Source organism: Argopecten irradians, chromosome 3, assembly GCF_041381155.1.
Source record: "Argopecten irradians isolate NY chromosome 3, Ai_NY, whole genome shotgun sequence".
Taxonomy (NCBI): domain Eukaryota; kingdom Metazoa; phylum Mollusca; class Bivalvia; order Pectinida; family Pectinidae; genus Argopecten; species Argopecten irradians.
This window is the reverse complement of record NC_091136.1, coordinates 55934827-55957262: the sequence shown is the minus strand read 5'-3', so window position 1 is coordinate 55957262 and position 22436 is coordinate 55934827. Positions and strand designations below refer to the sequence as shown.

The following is a 22436-nucleotide window of genomic DNA, read 5'->3' as shown; positions in this document are numbered from 1 at the left end:
AGGTAATGATATAATTACACCATACCATGTTCCGACTTAGAAGGCATGGGTTTGATATTTGGTGGTTATACCTCTTTGTTTTAGGAGGAAATGGAGTTAAAGTTACAAAACCTGAAACTGCTGGTGCCTGATCCTAGTTCTGGTGTTTCCTATGTATATGATGATGAACGAGTTCTGTTAAAATCAGGTATGACTTAAAATCTTACAATTGAAAATTTACCCAGTACATGTGCATTTTGATTTCAGAGAAGGACTTTGGTAGAATATTCTGACTTTTTGTATCATTGAATTATTTGACTGTTTTAGGAGAGTCTTCAGAAGTTACAGAGTTTCATTCGCCAGGCGGAATGATTATTGGTGCTGGTAAGTCAGATTTATTGACTTAATTCTGGAAAATATATAGATTTTATAAACACCACTTTCAATTTGAAATCAAAAATTTGATTGCAGTATAGTATAGAAGATCAAACATTTGCAATGAAGTGCTATTCTTGCAACTGGGTAAACATGTGTATATTTATAAATAACTTCTAATAATATCACAGAAATAAAACAAAATCTTTAATCCGCAGTGAAAGCATAGTCACAGTGAATAAAACAGTTAAAGTTAATATTGAACTCTTGTGTAAACAAATACATGTACTTCTATGTACTCCTTATAAAGGAAATAGTGATGGAGCTGGAGTGTTTTTCTCAAGCAGCGTGGGAATGTTCTGTTTTTCTTCTAACAACAAACAGAATGTCAGGTATGTGTCATTCTTGACATGAGCTTTTAGAATCATGATATAGTAATGATAATTATGTTACATATAACAGGGAAGTACCATTTTACCACAGTGAGGTTCATTCCTTCTGGAAAAAAAATGTACAGATATCTATCTATTCCTTTATGTCATAGGCTGTAAGGCACTTTAAATACAGTTACATAACCAGACATACAAGATCATGTAGCCAAAGGAAATTTGATAATTACTTGAAAAAAATTCTCTTTTCCAGTTTACTTGCTGATACAACAATGGACTATCCAAGTATTTCCAATGCTGACATGGTAATTTTACAAAGAAATGTTTGATTCCTTGCTATTAGATTTTAAGCTATGTAAGCTGTTTAACTTCATGATATTATTTGATGTCTTAGTAATTACTCTTATTTTTCTCTCTTAACTATGAAACTCTGTAGTTTATAATTTTTCTTACTACAATCCTTTGTAGTGTATAGCAGATTCTCTGCTGTCAAGCTCTTTGACTTCATATTGTATTTTGTTTTGGTTTTAATTTTAGTCTATCTTAGCTTTGTATATAATTGATTTTTCTGTATTTGGTTTACATCTCCAAGCTTAAGATGGTTCGATACAGTTAGGCCTAAAACAATTCCCCTCGTTTAATTTTCTTTAAAATTTGCTCACTGAAGGATTGGTTGATACACTGTTTATTAAGGCTTTTATTTTAAATTTGTCCGAGTGGTTTTGGAAATATTGTACTTTCAGTAATTCTACTTTACAGTACAAACAAAATACAATTTTACACATATATGTTCAAAACATGGTAATTGACTGAAATATTATAAACAACAATATTTTTTATCTTTGATATGCAAGGTTATATGGCTGTCAATGACCTCAATGTCATTTCCACCCTTAAAAATATCATAATTGTGATTTTTACGAGAATGCCTATAAATGAGGCCTAAAAAAAGGCTAATTTTTACATTTGAATTTCAACTTGAATACTAAAAATTGTCGTTTAATTTTCTTTATTTTTTTCCAGTCCACTTAATTAGACAGTTTGAGTTACAATGATAGAATATGAAAAAAATTGACTGCAGAATTTATGAATTAGCCTTTCTATACCCTTACCCCCTAAAAATTACTCTTTTTTTTTCACAATTATATGTAATTAGACCAAATTTGTGCAGTAATATTTTTTTAAAGTACATCTTATATATTAAAATCATAAAGTGTAATAGTCTGATAATTTAAATTGTTTTACAATAACTGTAACTGTTAATTTTATGTCACGATGCCACCAATTTGATGCTCTACGAAGCTAAGAAATGGCACAAATAAGCCATCATTTAGCCTGGATATAATACGTATCTGAAAAATAATTTTGGAAAATTCCATGTAAAGATTCCACTTCATTGACCATTTGACAATCCATGATTTAGGTTGTTTTAACGGGAAAATATTTTATCAAAATCTATCTTTCCATCTAAGATATCTTAGCTTCAATAGTCATTTGTGGCAGATGTTCAAGCATTAATTTGAATTTGGCACCAAAATTGTAGCCTTGAAATGTGTCTTCGTGACATCGATGGAAGTTGATAACTTCAACTCAATCACAAAAATGTCAATAAAATTGATGTCATCATACACAACTGTATGTCTTCATATGCTTTTTTGAGGAGATATCTGCATATCTAATACACTAGATATATATAGATTATCCAAATCAAACTAAAACAGATTTTGAGATCCACAAGATTACCTGTACTGTAAGTGTAAGTGTAAGAAAAAATCTCTTATTCTGAATCCTTGATCTACGTTCAGCTGATTTGATAGGGAAATAATTAGTCTTCTCTATGCTTACATATACATGTCTAGTTTCTATATTATCACAGATATAATACTGTTGTTGACACTAGCTTAAATGTGTTAGTAAGATAGTATTTGATCAACTGAAACAGAGTACTTTCACGATTTTCTCAAAACAGGAAATACATGCATCATATAAACACAGTAGTTATGTCTTATTACACATGTATACAGTAAATAAAGTCTTGTTTCCCGAACATGTAAGTGTTTATTGAAGATCATATTCACTACATGTGCAATATTCATGAAATATACTTGTACAAATTGAACAAAAAACAGGAGTGGGGCAATGGAAAGATGAAAATATTTCTGTATCTGTAGCTGATTTTATACTAGAGGATTACTCGGCAAAATTGGAATATCTTGATTTAATTATGCATCTTCTTTAAAACACATACATGTATATTAAGTGTCAAATGCTCACAGTTTAATGGAGATAACAAAAAAATGTTTTAATCACTTGGTATGAAATCCTGTTTTATTCAGTAGAAGAACATATCAGCATATATCAGTCCGTTTGTATGAGTTATGTAATTTGCTTCACAAAAGATACATATAGTTTCACGTTATATTAGCCTGGCCAAATTAAAAAATCTGACAATATCATTTTTTTCTAGTTTGTCAAAGCTAGGTCCTACACCTTCTGTATAAACTTTGATTTTCACCTGGTATCAAGCTTTCGGTATACCGAACTATGTACAATCTGGACAAATACGCCGCTTATCAACTATAATATCCTGATTTTAATGTTAAAAGATGATATGATGTTAGGCGAATAACAAATAGTTACTACTCTTAAAATACTCTTCATAATCTTAGTCACATAAATGTTTTCATGTGCAGTTTCGAATGCACTTATTGACCCGAGGAGGCCTGTGCGAACGGCACATTCGATCACTGTTCAGAACGTCCTCAACTCTTTGCAATTTGGTTTCAGTCTGCCTTAGCTGCAAGTTCCTCTCAGATTCATGAGCTAAGTCTGAGCAAGGACAAAACATCACGTCTAAAGTCAGCTTTCCTTTCTGCCATGAGGGGTGATATGGTAAGTTTCTCTTTAGGCAATTCTCCTGTTAGCAAAGGAACAATTGTCAATTTTTTAAAAGGAAGTGCATTCCAGTCAATTTTTCAACTGGGTACTGAAACATTAAAAAATAATGTAAACTTTCCTAGTCTTTATATATATTGTAAAGATATTTACACAAGTGATGAGTATAATGTACAGTTGTAACTGATCTGATCAGATCAATTGTAACCAGATAAATTAATCAATAGAAAATCTGACTAGTCCAGGTTTGAAACCCCTTCTGGCCAATTTTAACTTGTTGTATATAATGCCTGTTTTTGTTTTTTGTTTGAGTGAGTGTACTCGTACTATTAGTTTCCTGTCGGGTGTAAAGTCAGTGTACATCCCCTATGCGCAGATTCCAACTGCGCACGCGATACCGGAAGTCAGTGTCAAATAGCGTTTAATAGATTTCGCCATGATTTAAAAAACATATATTAAGATATACTTGTCAGCGATAATCTACTATAAATTAACAACTACAATGACATTACTCAGTGCTTAATGCATTTGTTTTGTGTAAACTTCAAGCAGCGTATCATACAAACTCTTGCATCGGTCACGATATTCTAAGCATCTGATCGACTTTGGAAACTTCTGGAACAATACAATGCAATTCATGTTTATATAGTCAATAAAAGAAAGTGACGAAATGGATAACTTTTAGTACCGGCCACATATTTAATTTATTTCACATCATCCTAGTTCCTAGGTGTACGTTGCACTATCCCTTTCTAAACCCTGTGACCATAGACCGCATTTGCTGCAGTTCTAATCAATAATTATAAAATTACACAACTTTGCGTAAGAGAAACAGAATAATAAACACATTATAAAATATCAGTCTGAGTATCTGAGATCTAGATATTATGTACCCCAGAAAGGCGTTCAAGCATGACACAGGTAAGTCACTATGTGCACAGAGACTGGATGGTGTTCTAGCGGACGACTATTTTGAAAAGCGAAACAAGTGTATCGTATCAATATCAACATGATAATAAACACACTTTTATGTTACAAAGAACTTCAAAGTAATTTCACATTTAAAGTTCTGATGAAGTAAAGGAAAGTATTTATTACAATGCACAAAGGGCGTAAACCATCTCCTTGCAATAGTCCCAAGGATAATGAGCGAAAGTGCAACGTACACCTGTTTCAGAGGATGATTTCATAGCGGAAATTATGGTTAGGAAGTATTTAGCGAGTACTAAATGTCTAACAGACATATTTCTAGTTTTAGTTTTTTAAAGAAATACTTATTTATTGTTATATATATTTCTGTTAAGAAATTTCTAATTGCTAAATAATTATAAAATCTGATAAACAGGACCTTGCACAGGCCGGAGTGGATGAGTTATTCCCCTTGTCTGATAATACCAACACAGATATGAACGAGGTTGTGGTGGCAGTAAGTCTTGACTTGATTGATGATTACCCTGCCTCTGATCCCAGGTGGGCGGAGTCCAGACAAGGTAGGTATCTATAAGGTTTTTGTGCAAGTGTTGTAATACTGTTATCTGTCACAACTGACATTGATTTCTATAATGATTTTGGATTATAATTGTTTGTGATGGGTATGGACAATCATTTAAAGTTCGAAAATGCTGAATTTTGAGAATTTCAAGAGGCCCAATGGCCTGAAAAGTTAAGGTATGTAACGACACTGCTATATTTTATAATACTGGTAATTTACAAGGAATCTGAATGAAATCAACAAAAATCCAGAGGCAAGCTTTGCTGTTCTCAAACAGCTCTTGTTACTTTGTAGACCCCTGTAGCAGCACAACATCCCTGATTATTCTGAATCAGCTGTCGGATAAGCTTAGAGCTCATGACTACATTATCAGTTTCCTAAAGAAAGTAGGCCTGTGGAAAAGGGTAAGACCAAGCAGATGTCTTATTGGATTTTAATGCACTTAATTGTATATAATGAAATTGTAATATAACATAAACTCAGATTACTTTGATAGTGTCCAGTCTGGCTTTTAACCCCCAGCACTTAATATGGTGGTTGCATGTTGGGCTTTTGCCTAAGGTATAACTGCCACAAGTAGATTGTCCTCCAGGAACTCTGGATTTATTTCATCTCTAAATGTTGACTTTTTTTCACCAACTCATACTTGTTAAAACGCTTCTTTATTTTATACAGCTTAGTACTGTGACATCTCGAGACCATCAAATGTTGACCCATGATGTTCTCTGTGAACATGCTGAGAAGGTGACAGCTGCGATGGCCCTTCGACAACTGCACTCTGAGTATGTAAATTAATAGGATGTCAATCTTTTGCAATCAGAGAATTGGATTCTGATTTCCATTCAACTATAAGATATTGATATGTGATTTTACCTAACATATCCGCACGCTGCTGTCAAAGTCTTTAATTATACTGTAATAATATTTGTCATGAATTTTCTGTCAATTGAGTCTGCGTCGTGAAACTGAGATATTTTTTAGGTTATTTACATTGTGACATTTATTGTAAAGCTTTTTTACCATTTCCTGCTGATAGATACACAGGAGTGATTGATGCAGCTATCAAGAAGGTACTGGAGAAACGCGATGCTAACTCCACAACACAGGGGCTATCTCCACAAGATGTGTTCTACCGAGAGGTTTGAAGCCTTGTTAATGTAAACTGACAATGTTATAGATTATGTTAAAAGTATGAATATATTCTGTTATTCTATTCTGTTACATCTATTATGACATCATAGTTGGTTTTTTTTTATCTATTCCTCTTTTGCAATTACAATGTTTCTGTGATTATTAAATAAGGAGTCGCAGGAACCGACTGGTTAAGATGTCCAGACATATTACTACAAACCCTCCACCTCTAGGTCTCAAGTTTGAATATAATGTGGAACAGTTGCCAGGTACTGACCACTGCCATGATAAGCAATTTTCTTCTAAACTATTACTTGCTCGTTTAAGAACACTTTGTTTTTAGTTTTAATGTATGATGTGTTTATAACAAGGTTTCCAAGACACACGTTTTTAGTTTCAATGTATGATGTGTTTATAACAAGGTTTCCAAGACGCATGAAATCCTGACTGCCCTCCTGGAGTATGAGGAGGAAGTTCTGGCGGCTGATGTGACTACCCCCGAGATACTGGCTGTGGTAGCTGGTGTTAATGCTGTTATGGAGGTGAGGTGTGATGAAACGAAAAATTCAATAAACAAGATTAGTAGATTAGTGGACTTTCGATTGCCTTGAAACTTGAACTTGGTCCTGTACTCTGTTAAAAATATCTGATTTTACCTACAGGCAATGCTTCACAAAGCCCTACAGCACAGACATGCCAAAATATCAGTTTACCGGGAAGATCTAGAGCCTTCAGCATTTGTACAGCTCGAGTTCCTACCATGGACGTCTCAAGAAGGGGACAAAGGCACTCGTAATATCCTCTTAAGACAGGTTAGTATATTACTTTATTTATAATTCTCTTGCCGAGCTGCACTTGTGTTTGTACAGTACTATAAACAGTGAAGTATTTTGATAGAGGTGCTGTTTGAGGTATAACCTTTGACCTGTATTTGACAGTATGCAGTGACCTTGGACAGTACCATGCCAGAAGTGACAGATACAGACACAATGTCACTGTTCTGCCAACAGTTGGCTCAACTCGCCGATATAATTCTAGAAGGCTTCAGTACTCAACTGGAGTCTTTACTCCAACAACCAGATCGGATGGGTCACTACCGAGAATTGGACAGGAAGTACCAGCTCTGTCGACAGCAGCTTATCACCCCGCTAAGTAAGTCTTTATCAGAAACAATATACCTTTATAAGTAAACTTTAAAGGTCTGGACATGAGAAAATGTTCATTTTTCCAAAAACATTGTTTGTTGATCAGTTTCAAGAAAAAAATTGCTTGCAAACTATTTGCTCACAAGTTTGTGAATATTTTTTTTTCATAACCTCATGAAATTAAAAAATACTGACATCAATACTAATATTAAATTAATTTTTCATACTAGTTTACCATTGATTGCGTTTTAAAGGGACATTTTTTCACAAATAAATATGCAACGCCACTATCTCTCTTGTGATGCCACAATAAAGTTGCTCTTTGTACTATTCTCCTTATTTTTTTCAATGAGATATGGAAGATAAACAATATCCTATTTGAATGCTGCATTCTTCATAGGAACATAGGAACAATGAAAATATTATTATAAAAATTTGAAGAAATGTAGATGGAAATGTTCTTTGGTTAGTAAAAAAACCATTTTAGTCTTTTCCTTCTATGAATTACTGAAGAATATAAGATAGGTAAAACATGTACTGTATGTATATGTGTCATAAAAATACATCCTATGCCTATATATATATATAAATGTTATTCTGACACTGTGCATTTGTCTCTAATATATGTATATACAATTGTTTTGGTGATTTTCAGTGGAGAAAGATCACATGGAGCTTGCTGCATCACTGGCTGAGAAGTACTATGATTTTGATATCCTCATTCAGTTGTGTGAACAGATAGATAATGCTGATCGAATAGAGCGATACCTGACTCAGTTTTCAGACAAGGTAAGATTTACGATGTTTATTAACAAATATCTCTGCGGTATCTTAGAGTAAAAACATCTTCTTTATGGAGACACAGTGACATACTAAACGAAAGTTTAAGGTCAGAGTAAGATTTAATGCACTGCACACTGCATTATTTTGTGAATGTAAATTTTTGCAAATTAAGCTGGATTCAAGAAAATTATTTTGATTTTTTTCTTATGGTAAAAAGAAATTAAGTTTTTGCTTTTTCATGATGTGTACATATAATTAACCATTTATCATATTTTCACAAATTTAATTTTCGCAGCCTTAATCAGGTACCCTCATGAATATCCCCACGAAAACTAATGGCCTTACAGTATTTATAGCAGAAATTTGCTTTATATATCAAGCCAAAGATGTTACCTCTTCAGGGAAAGATGGACTGATTGAACACATGATCATATGAAGGATATTCTCAGTAGTTATGCCGATATAAAAACTGCCCCGATATTTGTTTACATTCTTTGATGAATCCATCCTGTCTATTCACAGGGGTTTGCTGATATCTTATATGCTTGGTATATGAAAGAAGGTAAGCTTTTCCTGTTTGTTATATCACATGTCTCTTGCTAAATCTCTGGGGGCTGTTTTATCTAGAAGTATGTAAAAATGGAAGTGATAGAAAGAAAACTACTCTGTACTCACCAGCATGCTACTCTTATCTAGTATTTGTGTCAAAAGATTTTACCTCAATCTACTCAGTGAAAACTAGTCTTTTTGAGACTTACCGTATTTTCCCTATTAAGAGCGCCTCCTCTAATAAGGGCGTTCCCACGTTTTTTGCTGAAAAAATAAACTAATTTCATACAATTTTTGTGCCAGATTGTGACGATTTGTCTTTGCAGACGCTAAAAAAATACTGTTTCACATCAATCTGATGCGTAACAAATATCCTATCAGCTTGTATAAGCACTAAATTTATTACATTGGACAACTTAGGACATCTTTGCCAAGTGTTTACACATAGAAACAGCGAGAACGCCATGTTCAAAATAAAACGTATCATTTGAATGCCCCACACACGAGTATGGATGAAGACTTACTGGCAACAACATTTTAGCGATGTCTATACAGGTTTTATGAATACTTACTGTATATTTATGATAATGGTTCCCAAACAACAGGAATCTTATCTTTTGTAAGCATTTTATTGTGTGCTCTTGTCGGTAATTCCCATTTGCCATCAAACGAAAGGAGCAATCGAAAGCACGGTCTGCCATTTTGTGTAGGCATGGTAAACAAACAGGCTAGCTTGAAATGCCAAAATTTCGTGAAACAGACATATTTAACCACTGTTTAATACTTCTGGTGCATAGATTTCTTCATAATTATGTAATTTCAATACTTACTTGATTTCAGAACGTAAGTTGGTTATAGTAAGTTTCAGGTTTGATCCCCCCTCCCAAGAAATCCAAGAGGACACCATGAATCCCTGAAGGGGTTCAAATTACACAGTGTATTTTAAAAAGCATTTTTTGTCAATACCGATACTATCACATGTTTTGAGACAACAGTTATCTATTCCTATTCATAATATTTATACAGGGAAACTAGGGAAGCTTCTATCTCTGCCTGCTCATAGACACCAGGAACTGGGACAATTCTTACAAAGCAAGGACATAAAGTATCTGAGCTGGTTACATCAACTACAGACCAATAATTACACACAGGTAGGTATACACACTCAAGACGTGCTCTGGATGGTGGCCACTGATCTCCATATTTATGTTCACGTTTGTATCCAATAAGATGGCCACCAGTGTTAAACGAGTTATATAGATTTGATTATGGAAACAGAGCATTAGACATATTTCATTTAATAAAATCTCGTTATTCTGACAAAAATTGAAAAGCAGCTGATTTTAATTACACTAAATGCACCTGTCTCTTTCTTACAGTTTAGTGCCTCACTCTTTTTGATTGCTCCATCAAAGGTTCTTACTGACTCCATACTGGCAAGCTTTGTTTGGCTACTTGCTCTTATCCCTCTTCACCTATGAACCTTACACTATCTTGTTTGAATGCTGTAAATGGTCACAAAAATAATCCTCCTATTTTGTATTCCAGGCTCATGAATCTTTGCTTGAGCTTTCACGGATGGAAACCAACTCCTTATCAAAGAAAAAGGTATGTGAAACTCTAACACAGTTTTGAATGTATTGGTTGCAATTAAAATGATTTTTGCAGGATTGTGTCAAGCTAGTAAAACCTGCAGTAAAACAGTGATCTTTTGTAATTTTGTAGACATTGCTGAGTCTCAGTAAACTAGCTGGTCTGGCTTCAGACGACAATGAGGAGGACATCAATATCACTGGTAAGGATAAAGTGATGCATTATCCTGTACATTCTTTTAATGTTATGCAGTATGTCAAAACCTCAATGGAGTGCTGGTTTGGTCAATTTACTGCAAATTTGCATGGATGTGTATTTTAAGTGGTAATCATATCTTAGCGCTTTGGCACCAGGCATTTTACACTAAAATAGGATTGTACTGTGAAATCATTTATTTTCGTTGGGCTCAATTTTCGTCGATTCTAAAATTTTACAATTTCGTTGGCACTTAAATTCGTGGAGGAGACCTTATTTACACATCACTGTTAAAAATACACAGTCGACACTGTCACCTGTACTGTGTGATCGCTCAACCGGAACTAAGCTCTACCACACAACACAGTTACAATCACAAGCTAGAGTCGGTACTCAGCCAGTGTTTTTACAGATGTGTCCAACAAACAATTATCGTGTCACATTTATAGATTCATGATATACTCAATCAATTATTTGTTGGTACATGTTGATGAAGTCTATGAAATTCTGAAAACTATCTTTGTTTGAACAATATTTCCCCGAAATAGATTTTATGTACATGTAGTGAGGTACTAATCATCCTACAATGTATGAACGCATGAACTTACATGACATTGGTATAGGTATATATATTTTCGTGGGGATGTAAATTCGTTGACTTTGGTCAAAAAACGAAATCCACGAAAATTAAACCCCCACGAAAATTAATGATTTCACAGTACTCATATTAGATCAGCACTTCATCACAGAGGCTGTGAAATGATCAGCACCTCATCACAGAGGCTGTGAAATGATCAGCACGTCATCACAATGGCTGTGAAATGATCAGTAGCTCATCACAGGGGCTGTGAAATGATCAGCACTTCATCACAGAGGCTGTGAAATGATCATCAATTCATCGCAATGGCTATGAAATGATCAGTACCTCATCACAGAGGCTGTGAAATAATCATCAACTCATCGCAATGGCTATGAAATGATCAGTAGCTCATCAAAGAGGCTGTGAAATGATCAGCACCTCATCACAAGGGCTGTGAAATGATCAGCACCTCATCACAAAGGCTGTGAAATGATCAGCAACTCATCGCAATGGCTATGAAATGATCAGTAGCTCATCACAGAGGCTGTGGAATAATCAGCACCTCATCACAAGGGCTGTGAAATGATCAGCACCTCATCACAGAGGCTGTGAAATGATCAGCACCTCATCATAAAGGCTGTAAAATGATCAGCAACTCATCGCAATGGCTATGAAATGATCAGTAGCTCATCACAGAGGCTGTGGAATAATCAGCACCTCATCACAGGGGCTGTTAAATGATCAGCACCTCATCACAGAGGCTGTGAAATGATCAGCACCTCATCACAAGGGCTGTGAAATAAATTATCAGCACCTCATCACAGAGGCTGTGAAATAATCAGCACCTCATCACGGGGGCTATGAAATGATCAGCACCTCATCACAGAGGCTGTGAAATGATCAGCACCTCATCACAAGGGCTGTGAAATAAATGATCAGCACCTCATCACAGAGGCTGTGAAATAATCAGCACCTCTTCACTGGGGCTATGAAATGATCAGCACCTCATCACAGAGGCTGTAAAATGATCAGCACCTCATCAAAGGGGCTGTGAAATGATCAGCACCACATCCCAGAGGCTGTGAAATGATCAGTACTTCATCGCAGAGGCTGTGAAATGATCAGCACCTCATCACAGAGGCTGTGAAATGATCAGTACCTCATCACAGAGGCTGTGAAATGATCAGCACCTCATCACAGAGGCTGTGAAATGATCATCAACTCATCACAGAGGCTGTGAAATAATCAGTACCTCATCACAGAGGCTTTGAAATAATCAGTAGCTCATCACAGGGGCTGTGAAATGATCAGCACCTCATCACAGAGGCTTTAAAATGATCAGCACCTCATCACAAAGGCTGTGAAATGATCAGCACCACATCCCAGAGGCTGTGAAATGATCAGCACCACATCCCAGAGGCTGTGAAATGATCAGCACCACATCCCGGAGGCTGTGAAATGATCAGTACCTCATCGGCTGTGAAATGATCAGCACCACATCCCAGAGGCTGTGATATGATCAGTACCTCATCATAAAGGCTGTAAAATGATCAGCAACTCATCGCAATGGCTGTGAAATGATCAGTAGCTCATCACAGAGGCTGTGAAATAATCAGCACCTCATCACAGGAGCTGTGAAATATTCAGCACCTCATCACAGGGGCTGTGAAATGATCAGCACCACATCCCAGAGGCTGTGAAATGATCAGTACTTCATCACAGAGGCTCTGAAATGATCAGCACCTCATCACAGAGGATGTGAAATGATCAGCATCTCATCACAGAGGTTGTGAAATGATCAGTATCATCACAATGGCTGTGAAATGATCAGTACCTCATCACAGAGGTTGTGAAATGATCAGTACCTCATCACAATGGCTGTGAAATGATCAGCACCACATCCTAGAGGCTGTGAAATGATCAGTAACTCATCACAGAGGCTGTGAAATGATCAGTACCTCATCACAAAGGCTGTGAAATGATCAGCACCTCATCACAGAGGCTGTGAAATGATCAGCACCTCATCACAGAGGCTGTGAAATGATCAGTACATTATCACAGGGGCTGGGAAATGATCAGTACCTCATCACAGAGGCTGTGAAATGATCAGTACCTCATCACAGAGGCTGTGAAATGATCAGCACCTCATCACTAAGACTATGAAATGATCAGTACCTCATCACAGAGGCCGTGAAATGATCAGCACCTCATCACAAGGGCTATGAAATGATCAGCACTACATCCCAGAGGCACTGAAATGATCAGCACCTCATCACAGTGGCTGTGAAGTGATCAGTACCTCATCACAAAGGCTGTAAAATGATCAGCACCTCATCATAGAGGCTGTGAAACATAAGGATGCTGAACAATAACTTTAATATTATGCTTTTTAGGCCATCTGGCCTTCAATAACCGCAAGGCCCAGGGTACTCATATTTGGCCTGTAGGTTGCTGGGATGGAGGCCTACCAAGTTTGTTCAAATGAATGACCTTGACCTTCATTCAAGGTCACAGGGGTCAAAAAGGCGAAAATATTTAAACGACTTCTTCTCAAGAACCAGAAGGCCCAGGGTACTGATATTTGGCCTGTAGGATGCTGGGATAAAGGGCTACCGAGTTTGTTCAAATAAATGACCTTGACCTTCATTCAAGGTCACAGAGGTCAAATAGGCTAAAATCCTTTAAACAACTTCTTGTGAATAACTATGAGGCCTAGAGACCTGATATTAGGCCTCTGGTATGCTGGGATGAAAGGCTACCAAGTTTATTCAAATAAATGACCTTGATCTTCATTCAAGGTCACGAGCGTCAAATAGGCTAAAATCTTTAAACGACTTCTTCTCAAAAACCAGAAGGCCCAGGGTACTGATATTTGGCCTGTAGGATGCTGGGATGAAAGGCTACCAAGTTTGATCAAATTAATGACCTTAACCTTCATTCAAGGTCACAGGGGTCAAATAGGCTAAAATCCTTTAAACTACTTCTTGTGAATAACTATGAGGCCTCGAGACCTGATATTAGGCCTCTGGCATGCTGGGATGAAGGGCTACCAAGTTTGTTCAAATAAATGACCTTGACCTTCATTCAAGGTCACGAGGGTCAAATAGGCTAAAATCTTTAAACAACTTCTTCTCAAGAACCAGAAGGCCCAGGGTACTGATATTGGGCCTGTGACATGCTGGGATGAAGGGCTACCAAGTTTGTTCAAATGAATGATCTTGACCTTCATTCAAGGTCACAGGGGTCAAAAAAGCTAAAAAATTTAAACGACTTCTTCTCAAGAACCAAAAGGCTCAGGGTACTGATATTGGGTATGTAGCATACTGGGATGAAGGGCTATTAATTTTGTTCATATAAATGACCTTGACCTTCATCCAATGTCACAGGGGTCAAATAGGCTAAAATCCTTTAAACAACTTCTTGTGAATAACTAAGAGGCCTAGAGACCTGACATTAGGCCTCTAGCATGCTGGGATGAAGGGCTACCAAATTTGTTCAAATGAATGACCTTAACCTTCATTCAAGGTCACAGAGGTCAAAAAGGCGAAAATCTTTAAACTACTTCTTCTTAAGAACCAGAAGGCCCAGGGTACTAATATTTGGCCTGTAGGTTGCTGGGATGGAGGCCTACCAAGTTTGTTCAAATGAATGACCTTGACCTTTATTCAAGGTCACGAGGGTCAAATAGGCTAAAATCTTTTAACGACTTCTTCTCAAGAACCAGAAGGCCAGGGTACTGATATTGGGCCCGTAGGATGCTGGGATGAAGGGCTACCAAGTTTGTTCAAATGAATGACCTAACCTTCATACAAGGTCACAGGGGTAAAATAGGCTAAATTCTTTAAATGACTTCTTCTCAAGAACTAAATGGCCCAGGATACTCATATAGGGCCTACAGCATGCTGGGATGAAGGGCTACCAAGTATGTTCGAATGAAGGACCTTGACCTTCATATAAGGTCACAGGGGTCAAATAGGCTAAAATCCTTTAAACAACTTCTTGTGAATAACTAAGAGGCCTAGAGACCTGATATTGGGCCTTTGACATGCTTGGATGAAGGGCTATCAAATTTGTTCAAATGAATGGCCTTGATCTTCATTCAAGGTCATGGGGGTCAAAAAGGCTAAAATCTTTAAACAACTTCTTTTCAAGACCGAGAAGGCACATGGTACTGATATTGGGCCTGTAGCATGCTGGGATGAAGGGCTACCAAGTTTGTTCAAATGAATGACCTTGACCTTCATTCAAGGTCACAGGGGTCAAATAGGCTAAAATCTTTAAATGACTTCTTCTAAAGAAATAGAAGGCCAAGGGTACTGATATTGGGCATGTAGCATGCTTGGATGAAGGGCTATCAAGTTTATTCAAATGAATGACCTTTATCTTCATTTAAGGTCACGGGCGGCAAATAGACTTAAATCTTTAAATGACTTCTTCTCAAGAACCAGAAGGCCCAGGGTACTGATATTGAGCATGTAGCATGCTGGGTTGAAGGGCTACCAAGTTTGTTCAAATGAATTACCTTGACCTTCAATCAAGGTCACAGAGGTCAAATAGGCTAAAATCTTTAAGCAACTATGTTGTATTGTACTAATAGTCAGATGACCGTTAAGGCCCATGGGCCTCTTGTTAAATAGATCTATTTGTCAAAGTCTGTCTCATATTCACACCTGAAATGCAATTCACATGATGTCTTCCTGTTGATCAGTGGAAAAATTACACAATTATCACACATCCATTTATTTACCAGTTCCAATTTCTGGAAACCAATCTCATCCAGACCATAATAAGAATGAAAAAAATAGCAACATAAAGTTCAGGTGAGACAGATGATTATGTTAAAAATTTTCAGGTATAAATGAAGAACTGGACTTGATTACCCACCAGGAGCAGTTACCAGCCCACGTATTACATGTAAGTTATTTGGATAATCATCTTCAATTATCAATATGAATTACAGGCCTAAGATGTTTTGGTTTTTCTTCATAGCATAGCAATCACTATTTTAGGTCACCTGAGACGAAGTCTCAAGTGACCTATTCCGATCGCCTTTTGTCCGTCATGCGTCCATAAACAATTTACATTTTCGACTTCTCCAAAAATCCTGAAGCAGTTTCAATGAAATTTTGCACAAACCTTCTAAGGCATAAGACCAATTAAAATTGTGAATTATATGGTCCCCAACCCCCAGGGGACTGTGGGAGGGGCCAAAAGGTGTAAAATTGACTAAAATTGCGAAAATATTCTTCTCCACTCACAGATATGGTGGAATCAAATACTCTTCATAGATAGACTTAAGGTCCTTTTCAAAAATTGTGAATTATATGACCCTGGGGTCTCTCATTTCCCCCTGGGGATGGGGTTAAGTTTACCATAGTTTATATTGGGAAAACATGTTTTTGAGCATTATTTGCTCACCTGGGCCGAAGGACCGAGGTGAGCTTATGGGATACCGTGGCGTCCAGCGTCCATCAACAATCGACTTCTTCTCCATAACCGCTGGTCGGATTTCAACAAAATTTGACTGGTAGCATCCTTATGGGCTACTTACTGAAAATTTTACAAATGATGGGGCTGACCCCCCGGGGGCCTGAGGGGCGGGGCCAAAAGGGGTTAATTTGGCTATTTCCATATAAACGACTTCTTCTCTGAAACCAAGCATGGGATAGCACCCATAATGCAATGGTAGCATCCTTATAGGGTGGGGATTCAAAATTGTACAAATGATGGGGCTGACCCCCCGGGGGCCTGAGGGGCAGGGTCAAATGGGGTCAATTTGGCTATTTCCATTTAAACGACTTCTTCTCTGAAACTAAGCATGAGATAGCACTCATAATGCAATTGTAGTATTGTTATAGGGTGGGGATTCAAAATTGTACAAATGATGGGGCTGACTCCCAGGGGGGGCTGAGGGGCGGGGTCAAAAGGGCTCAATTTGGCTATTTCCATATAAACGACTTTTCTCTGAAACCAAGCATGGGATAGCACCCATAATGCAATGATATCATCCTAATAGGGTGGGGATTCAAAATTGTACAAATAATGGGGCTGACCCCCCGGGGGCCTGAGAGGCGGGGTCAAAAGGGGCCAATTTGGCTATTTCCATATAAACGACTTCTTCTCTGAAACTAAGTATGGTATAGCACCCATAATGCAATGGTAGCATCCTTATAGGGTGGGGATTCAAAATTGTGCAAATGATAGGGCTTACCCCCCGGGGGCCTGAGGGGCGGGGTCAAAAGGGGTCAATTTGGCTATTTCCATATAAATGACTTCTTCTCTGCAACTAAGCATGGTATAGCACCCATAATGCAATGGTAGCATCCTTGTAGGCTGGGGATTCCAAATTGAGCAAATGATAGGGCTGAACCCCGGGGGCCTGAGGGGCGGGGTCAAAAATGGTCAATTTCCATATAAATGACTTTTTCTCTGCAACTTAACATGGGATTGCGCTCATAATGCAATGGTTACATCCTTAAAGGGTTTGGATTCAAAATTTTGCAAATGATGGGGCTGACCCCCCCAGGAGCCTGAAGGGTGGGGTCAAAAGGGGTCAATTTAGCTATTTCCATATAAACGACTTCTTCTCTGCAACTAAGAATGGAAGAGCACTTATAATGCAATGGTAGCATTCTTATAGGGTTGGGATTTGGAATTGTACAAATGATAGGGCTGACCCCCGGGGCCTTAAACGGCAATAGATGCGAGGTCAAAAAGGTCAATTATGCTACTATTTTCATATAAATTACTTTGTCTCTGAACCTATGTATTGGATAGCATATTTGTATGGTATCAATAGCATCATTGTATGGTTGTGATTCAAAATTAAACTTTGGGAGTCAATTTTGCTTATTTTTCTAATTGTCAGATTCTTGTGATAATTACTAACAAAAAACCAGGTGAGCGATACAGGCCCTATGGGCCTCTTGTTTAGAATTATTAGCCTGAGATAGCATTTTAACATCATATCCATATTAGTCCTGGCCGACCCCCTGGGGGCAGAGGGGCGGGGCCAAAAGGGGCAAATAGGCTAAAAGTTCTAAAATCTTCTACTGAAATTCTGAAAATGATAGAATCATATACTTTTCATAGATGGAAATTAAAGGTCTTGGGGTTTTGTGAAAATTGTGAATTATATGACCCTGGGGTCTCTGGTTCCCCCCTGGGGAGAGGGTCAAGTTTACTATAGTTTATATAGGGAAAACACATTTATAAGCATTATTTGATCAATTTTCATAGCAAATGCATTAATTTTGTTTAGAATTATTAGCCTGAGATAGCATTTTATTTTGAACATCATATCCATATTGTTTCTGGCCGATCCCCTAGGGGCAGAGGGGCGGGGCCAAAAGGAGCAAATAGCCTAAAATTTCTAAAATCTTCTTCTTAAATTTTGGAAATGGTAGAATCAAATACTCTTTATAGATGGAAAGGTCTTAAAGTGTTTTGTGAAAATTGTGAATAATATGACCCTGAGGTTTCACGTTCCCCCTAGAGAGGGAGTAAAGTTTACTTTAGTTTATATATGAAAAATACATTTATGAACATTATTTGATCAATTTTCATAGGAAATGAGTCAAACTTAATTAGAATTATTAGACTGATCGAGATATAGTATTTTAACATCCATATCAGTCCTCACTGACCCCCTGGGGGACCAGAGGGGCGGGGTCAAACAGGGTCAAAATGACTTAAAATTTCAAAAAATCTTCTGAGTTCTTGGGTTTGATGGAAGTAAATACTCTTCATAGATTAAAAAGTCAAATTTATAAAATCACTGACCGACTTCAAGGGCCAGTATGTAGTGTTTATATGTCTTTGTTTCATTCTAAACAAACTTAGGTGACCGTTAAGGCCTACGGGCCTCTTTTATATTATACAATGTAGTTTAATTTGGACAGCTGATGATTTTTGTATGTTGTTGATGACAGGAGAGAGGCCTAGACCCAGAGGACATGGCAGTCCTGTCGCCGGAGCAACTGATTGAGGTTAGATATTTTATGTTATAACCTCATAAGTCAGACTCATATAGCTAATTACCTAGCTTAATTCAAAGTATTTTATTGCTGCCAACCACACAAAACCTTTAATTACACTAGTACTGTATATGTATTGGGATTAGTTTTATCCCGGTACTGTCAGTGTTTGACAAATAACTTGTAAAAGTATTAATTGTAGCCAGTGTGATTTATTCATCTTTTATATAGTGTATCCTTGTAGTAAATGGTACAATGGCAGGTTTCCTACACCATGACATTGTAACTTTAACCCACATCTGCTGTCTAACTAATATTGGAGAAAGTCTTATTTTGCAAAAGAAAATGTCATGCTGGTTATTTTTTTTCTGTGCTAGTATGTAATTTTACTTAATGCTCATTATAAATCTTTCATATTATGATTTGTGAACTGAGATCGAAACATGAATGAATATTGTGTATAACAATGAAAATAAGTTATGTTGATATAGAATGTATAGTTTGTGAGTTAGTTTACAACTAAAGTCTCATTTATTTGCCAACAGTTTAGGAATTACTCTAGCTATATCCTTAACCACTAATGTTTTCTGCTGTTAACCCAGTTGTATGTCAGTGATATGGGAGTGGAGGACCAAGAGCTGAACTTTAAGAAAGCATTAGACCTTCTACAGTACATAGACCGCGTGAGTAAATACTGTGTGACTTGATAACTGCTATAAAGATGGCAATCACATGCTCTGTGGATCCCACTTAAACGAAAAATGGTTATAAAATTACTGGGTTTAGTATAGAGAGAGTGAGGATTGTTTATTATACCTATCAAACACATCTTTGGAGACATCCTGATGATTGATAGATTCCCTCTGAATATTGTTACTCTGCTATTTGGGAGGTTTAATGACTGAACTGTGTTTTTTCCAGACTGACCCCAATATTGATGTAGAAGCCCTGAGATATCAGATTTGGGCCAAGGCCATCCTGAGAAACAGGTAAGACATTAATTAGTCTTTACTTTTCTTTAGCATGTCTTGATAGGATGCAGATGGCAAGTTTGATTATTACAAATGGTGTAAACTGGCATGTTAGTAATAAGTCACCACATTTGTGTGGTGTATGAAATGGTCCGGAGACTCCAATTACAATAAACTAAATTAATTCATTACCATTCAAATGAATAAAAGAAAAAAATTAACATTCAGTTTCCTGTATTGAATGTTCTCTATATCAGTAGAAGTATTCATGTTTACTGATAAGTAAGATACAAGTTTCTCAAATTAAAATATACTAGCACTAGATTAAGTTTCATCTTGGTAAATAGTGTATGGTTCTATATCATGTATTGACCCTGCTTGTTGTATAGTTGGGCTGTGGACCAGTCAGGAGAACCTCTAGAGACAATCAAGGACACCATCTTCTTCAAAGTAGCCACTCTGGCATATAATGAAGGTAAGAATAAGTAAACTTTGATGTCCAACTTTATCTTGTAATCTGTATCAAAGATAAAGGAATTGGAATATTTCAGGTATAACACTTGTTCTGTTTTATATCAACATAAATGTTACTGAAACTTATATATCTAAGAAAATATGCTGAGAGACACATTTATAGAGAAAAAAAATTGTCTTTGTTTTTGTCCTACTTGTGACCATCCTGGATACTCCAGGGGTTCCAATCACTTACGATCTCTACACCCCTGTACTATCTCATAGTAAAACTAGAGGCAACAGAATAGAACAGGTAATTTAGTCATTTGATGTACATCAAAAGAGCCGTATAACGGTACACTGCGAGTGACTGTGTGGCTTTGATGTTAGGTGTTGCTCTCTCTGTAATCTTAGAAGGAAATTTTTGCTAGCCTGTGATTGGTCAAATGTTTTCTGCTGAGCTGCCTTCAATTTCACTATGAGATAGTCCAGGGGTGTAGAGATCGTAAGTGATCGGAACCCCTGGAATATCGAGGATGACTTGTGACAAAAATCGTGAGAGTGAGACTATGGTGTTACTTTTCAACCGACGGTGTCAACATCCAACTGATGGTTTGCATTTATATCTTTCTCAAAAAGCTAGAAGCTTGGAACTGAACATCATGTCCATGCACTGCTGAATTTTAACTTCAGGTATAGGATTCAGTAGCTTTGAAACTAAAGGATGCTGATCCGCAGTTCACCCATCTTTCAGTACATCAAGAATCTTTGAATTTCTTGACGCTGCAATCAGTGGAAAAGTAACGCCATTAACGCACATTGATTTATTTGCCACTACCAAATTCTGGAAACATATCTCAAGTTTACTGAGATAAAAATAACATACGAACAAAAAACAGTATAGGTAAAATGGATAATTATGTGTAATTCCTGTTTTTAGTTAAGTTCAAAGGTAATATATCCTCAACTGAATATTTTTTCTGTACGTGAAATTTTTTGTTTTTCAGGTATAGATTTATCTGAATATCTACCACAAATTGAATTATTACTACGATGTGAGGATCTTGGTTTACTTCAGGATGACAGGAATTTCCAGTACTTGTTACGTGTTGGCTATGAGCATATCCAGCAAACTCTTTACTGACCTGTATCACTCTACTGTACTGTAACACTCAACTGAATATTGTCGCTCTATTGATCAGCACTTGTCTACTGAAAATTGTCGCTCTACTGATCAGCAACTCTCTACTTACCCTTGCCATGCATTCTTCTTGTTGCCATACAACTTGTCATCACAGAATTGTTGTTTTTTGTGCAGACATGACATGTGCTGAAGAAAACCTAATTTCACTTTGGAATCGTTATATATGTGTCCATCATGTTATGATAAGCCAATAACAAGAAGCCAATAATATAAAGGTGCTGACAGTTATTTGACATACAGTGTAGTTTTTCACGCCATTAGAACTAATGTGTGCTGTAAATGCAACTTATTTGGATTGGATGGAAAGGATAGTGGTAAATAATAATTTCTTGGAAAAGAGAAGAATCAAGTAAACCATAAGTTAGAAAGGCAGAGGATATGGATTATTATTTTGACCAGTTGAAGAAATGCTTTGAATCATTTTGATTGTCTGTTTATAAAAATATGAATTAAAGACATTGTAAAAATTTAATTATTTTTTGTTGTTTTTTTTTTTTTTTTAGGTCACATGAGACTTTGTAGACACCTATTCTAATCACATGTAGTCTGTCTTCCTTCACCGTGTGTCTGTAAACAATTTGCATTTTCAACTTCTCCGAAACTACTGAAACAAATCCAATAATATTTTGCACAATCCTTCTATATCGTCTAAAACCAAACAAAAGGGTGAATTATCCATCAGGGGACTGTAGGACGGGCCAAACAAAGTCAAATTGACCAAAATGT

The 22436-nt window shown here is 36.8% G+C and overlaps 1 protein-coding gene across 1 annotated transcript in view; it reads left to right on the top strand.

The window, feature by feature from the left end:
- The window catches only part of LOC138319152 (nuclear pore complex protein Nup133-like), a 44073-nt gene extending 21891 nt beyond the window's left edge, over window positions 1-22182 (top strand). The window contains exons 12-34 of the mRNA XM_069262095.1: window positions 85-187; window positions 307-363; window positions 665-746; window positions 997-1048; window positions 3531-3635; window positions 4984-5128; window positions 5425-5534; window positions 5806-5912; window positions 6167-6269; window positions 6684-6803; window positions 6924-7073; window positions 7200-7413; window positions 8062-8195; window positions 8712-8751; window positions 9765-9889; window positions 10287-10346; window positions 10464-10533; window positions 15959-16020; window positions 19038-19094; window positions 19685-19765; window positions 20004-20071; window positions 20443-20528; window positions 21514-22182. Coding sequence (XP_069118196.1) covers window positions 85-187; window positions 307-363; window positions 665-746; window positions 997-1048; window positions 3531-3635; window positions 4984-5128; window positions 5425-5534; window positions 5806-5912; window positions 6167-6269; window positions 6684-6803; window positions 6924-7073; window positions 7200-7413; window positions 8062-8195; window positions 8712-8751; window positions 9765-9889; window positions 10287-10346; window positions 10464-10533; window positions 15959-16020; window positions 19038-19094; window positions 19685-19765; window positions 20004-20071; window positions 20443-20528; window positions 21514-21650 — 2268 coding nt within the window. The 3' untranslated portion in view covers window positions 21651-22182. The remainder of the gene's footprint in view (window positions 1-84; window positions 188-306; window positions 364-664; window positions 747-996; window positions 1049-3530; window positions 3636-4983; window positions 5129-5424; window positions 5535-5805; window positions 5913-6166; window positions 6270-6683; window positions 6804-6923; window positions 7074-7199; window positions 7414-8061; window positions 8196-8711; window positions 8752-9764; window positions 9890-10286; window positions 10347-10463; window positions 10534-15958; window positions 16021-19037; window positions 19095-19684; window positions 19766-20003; window positions 20072-20442; window positions 20529-21513) is intronic.
- The last annotated feature ends 254 nt before the right edge of the window (window positions 22183-22436 follow it).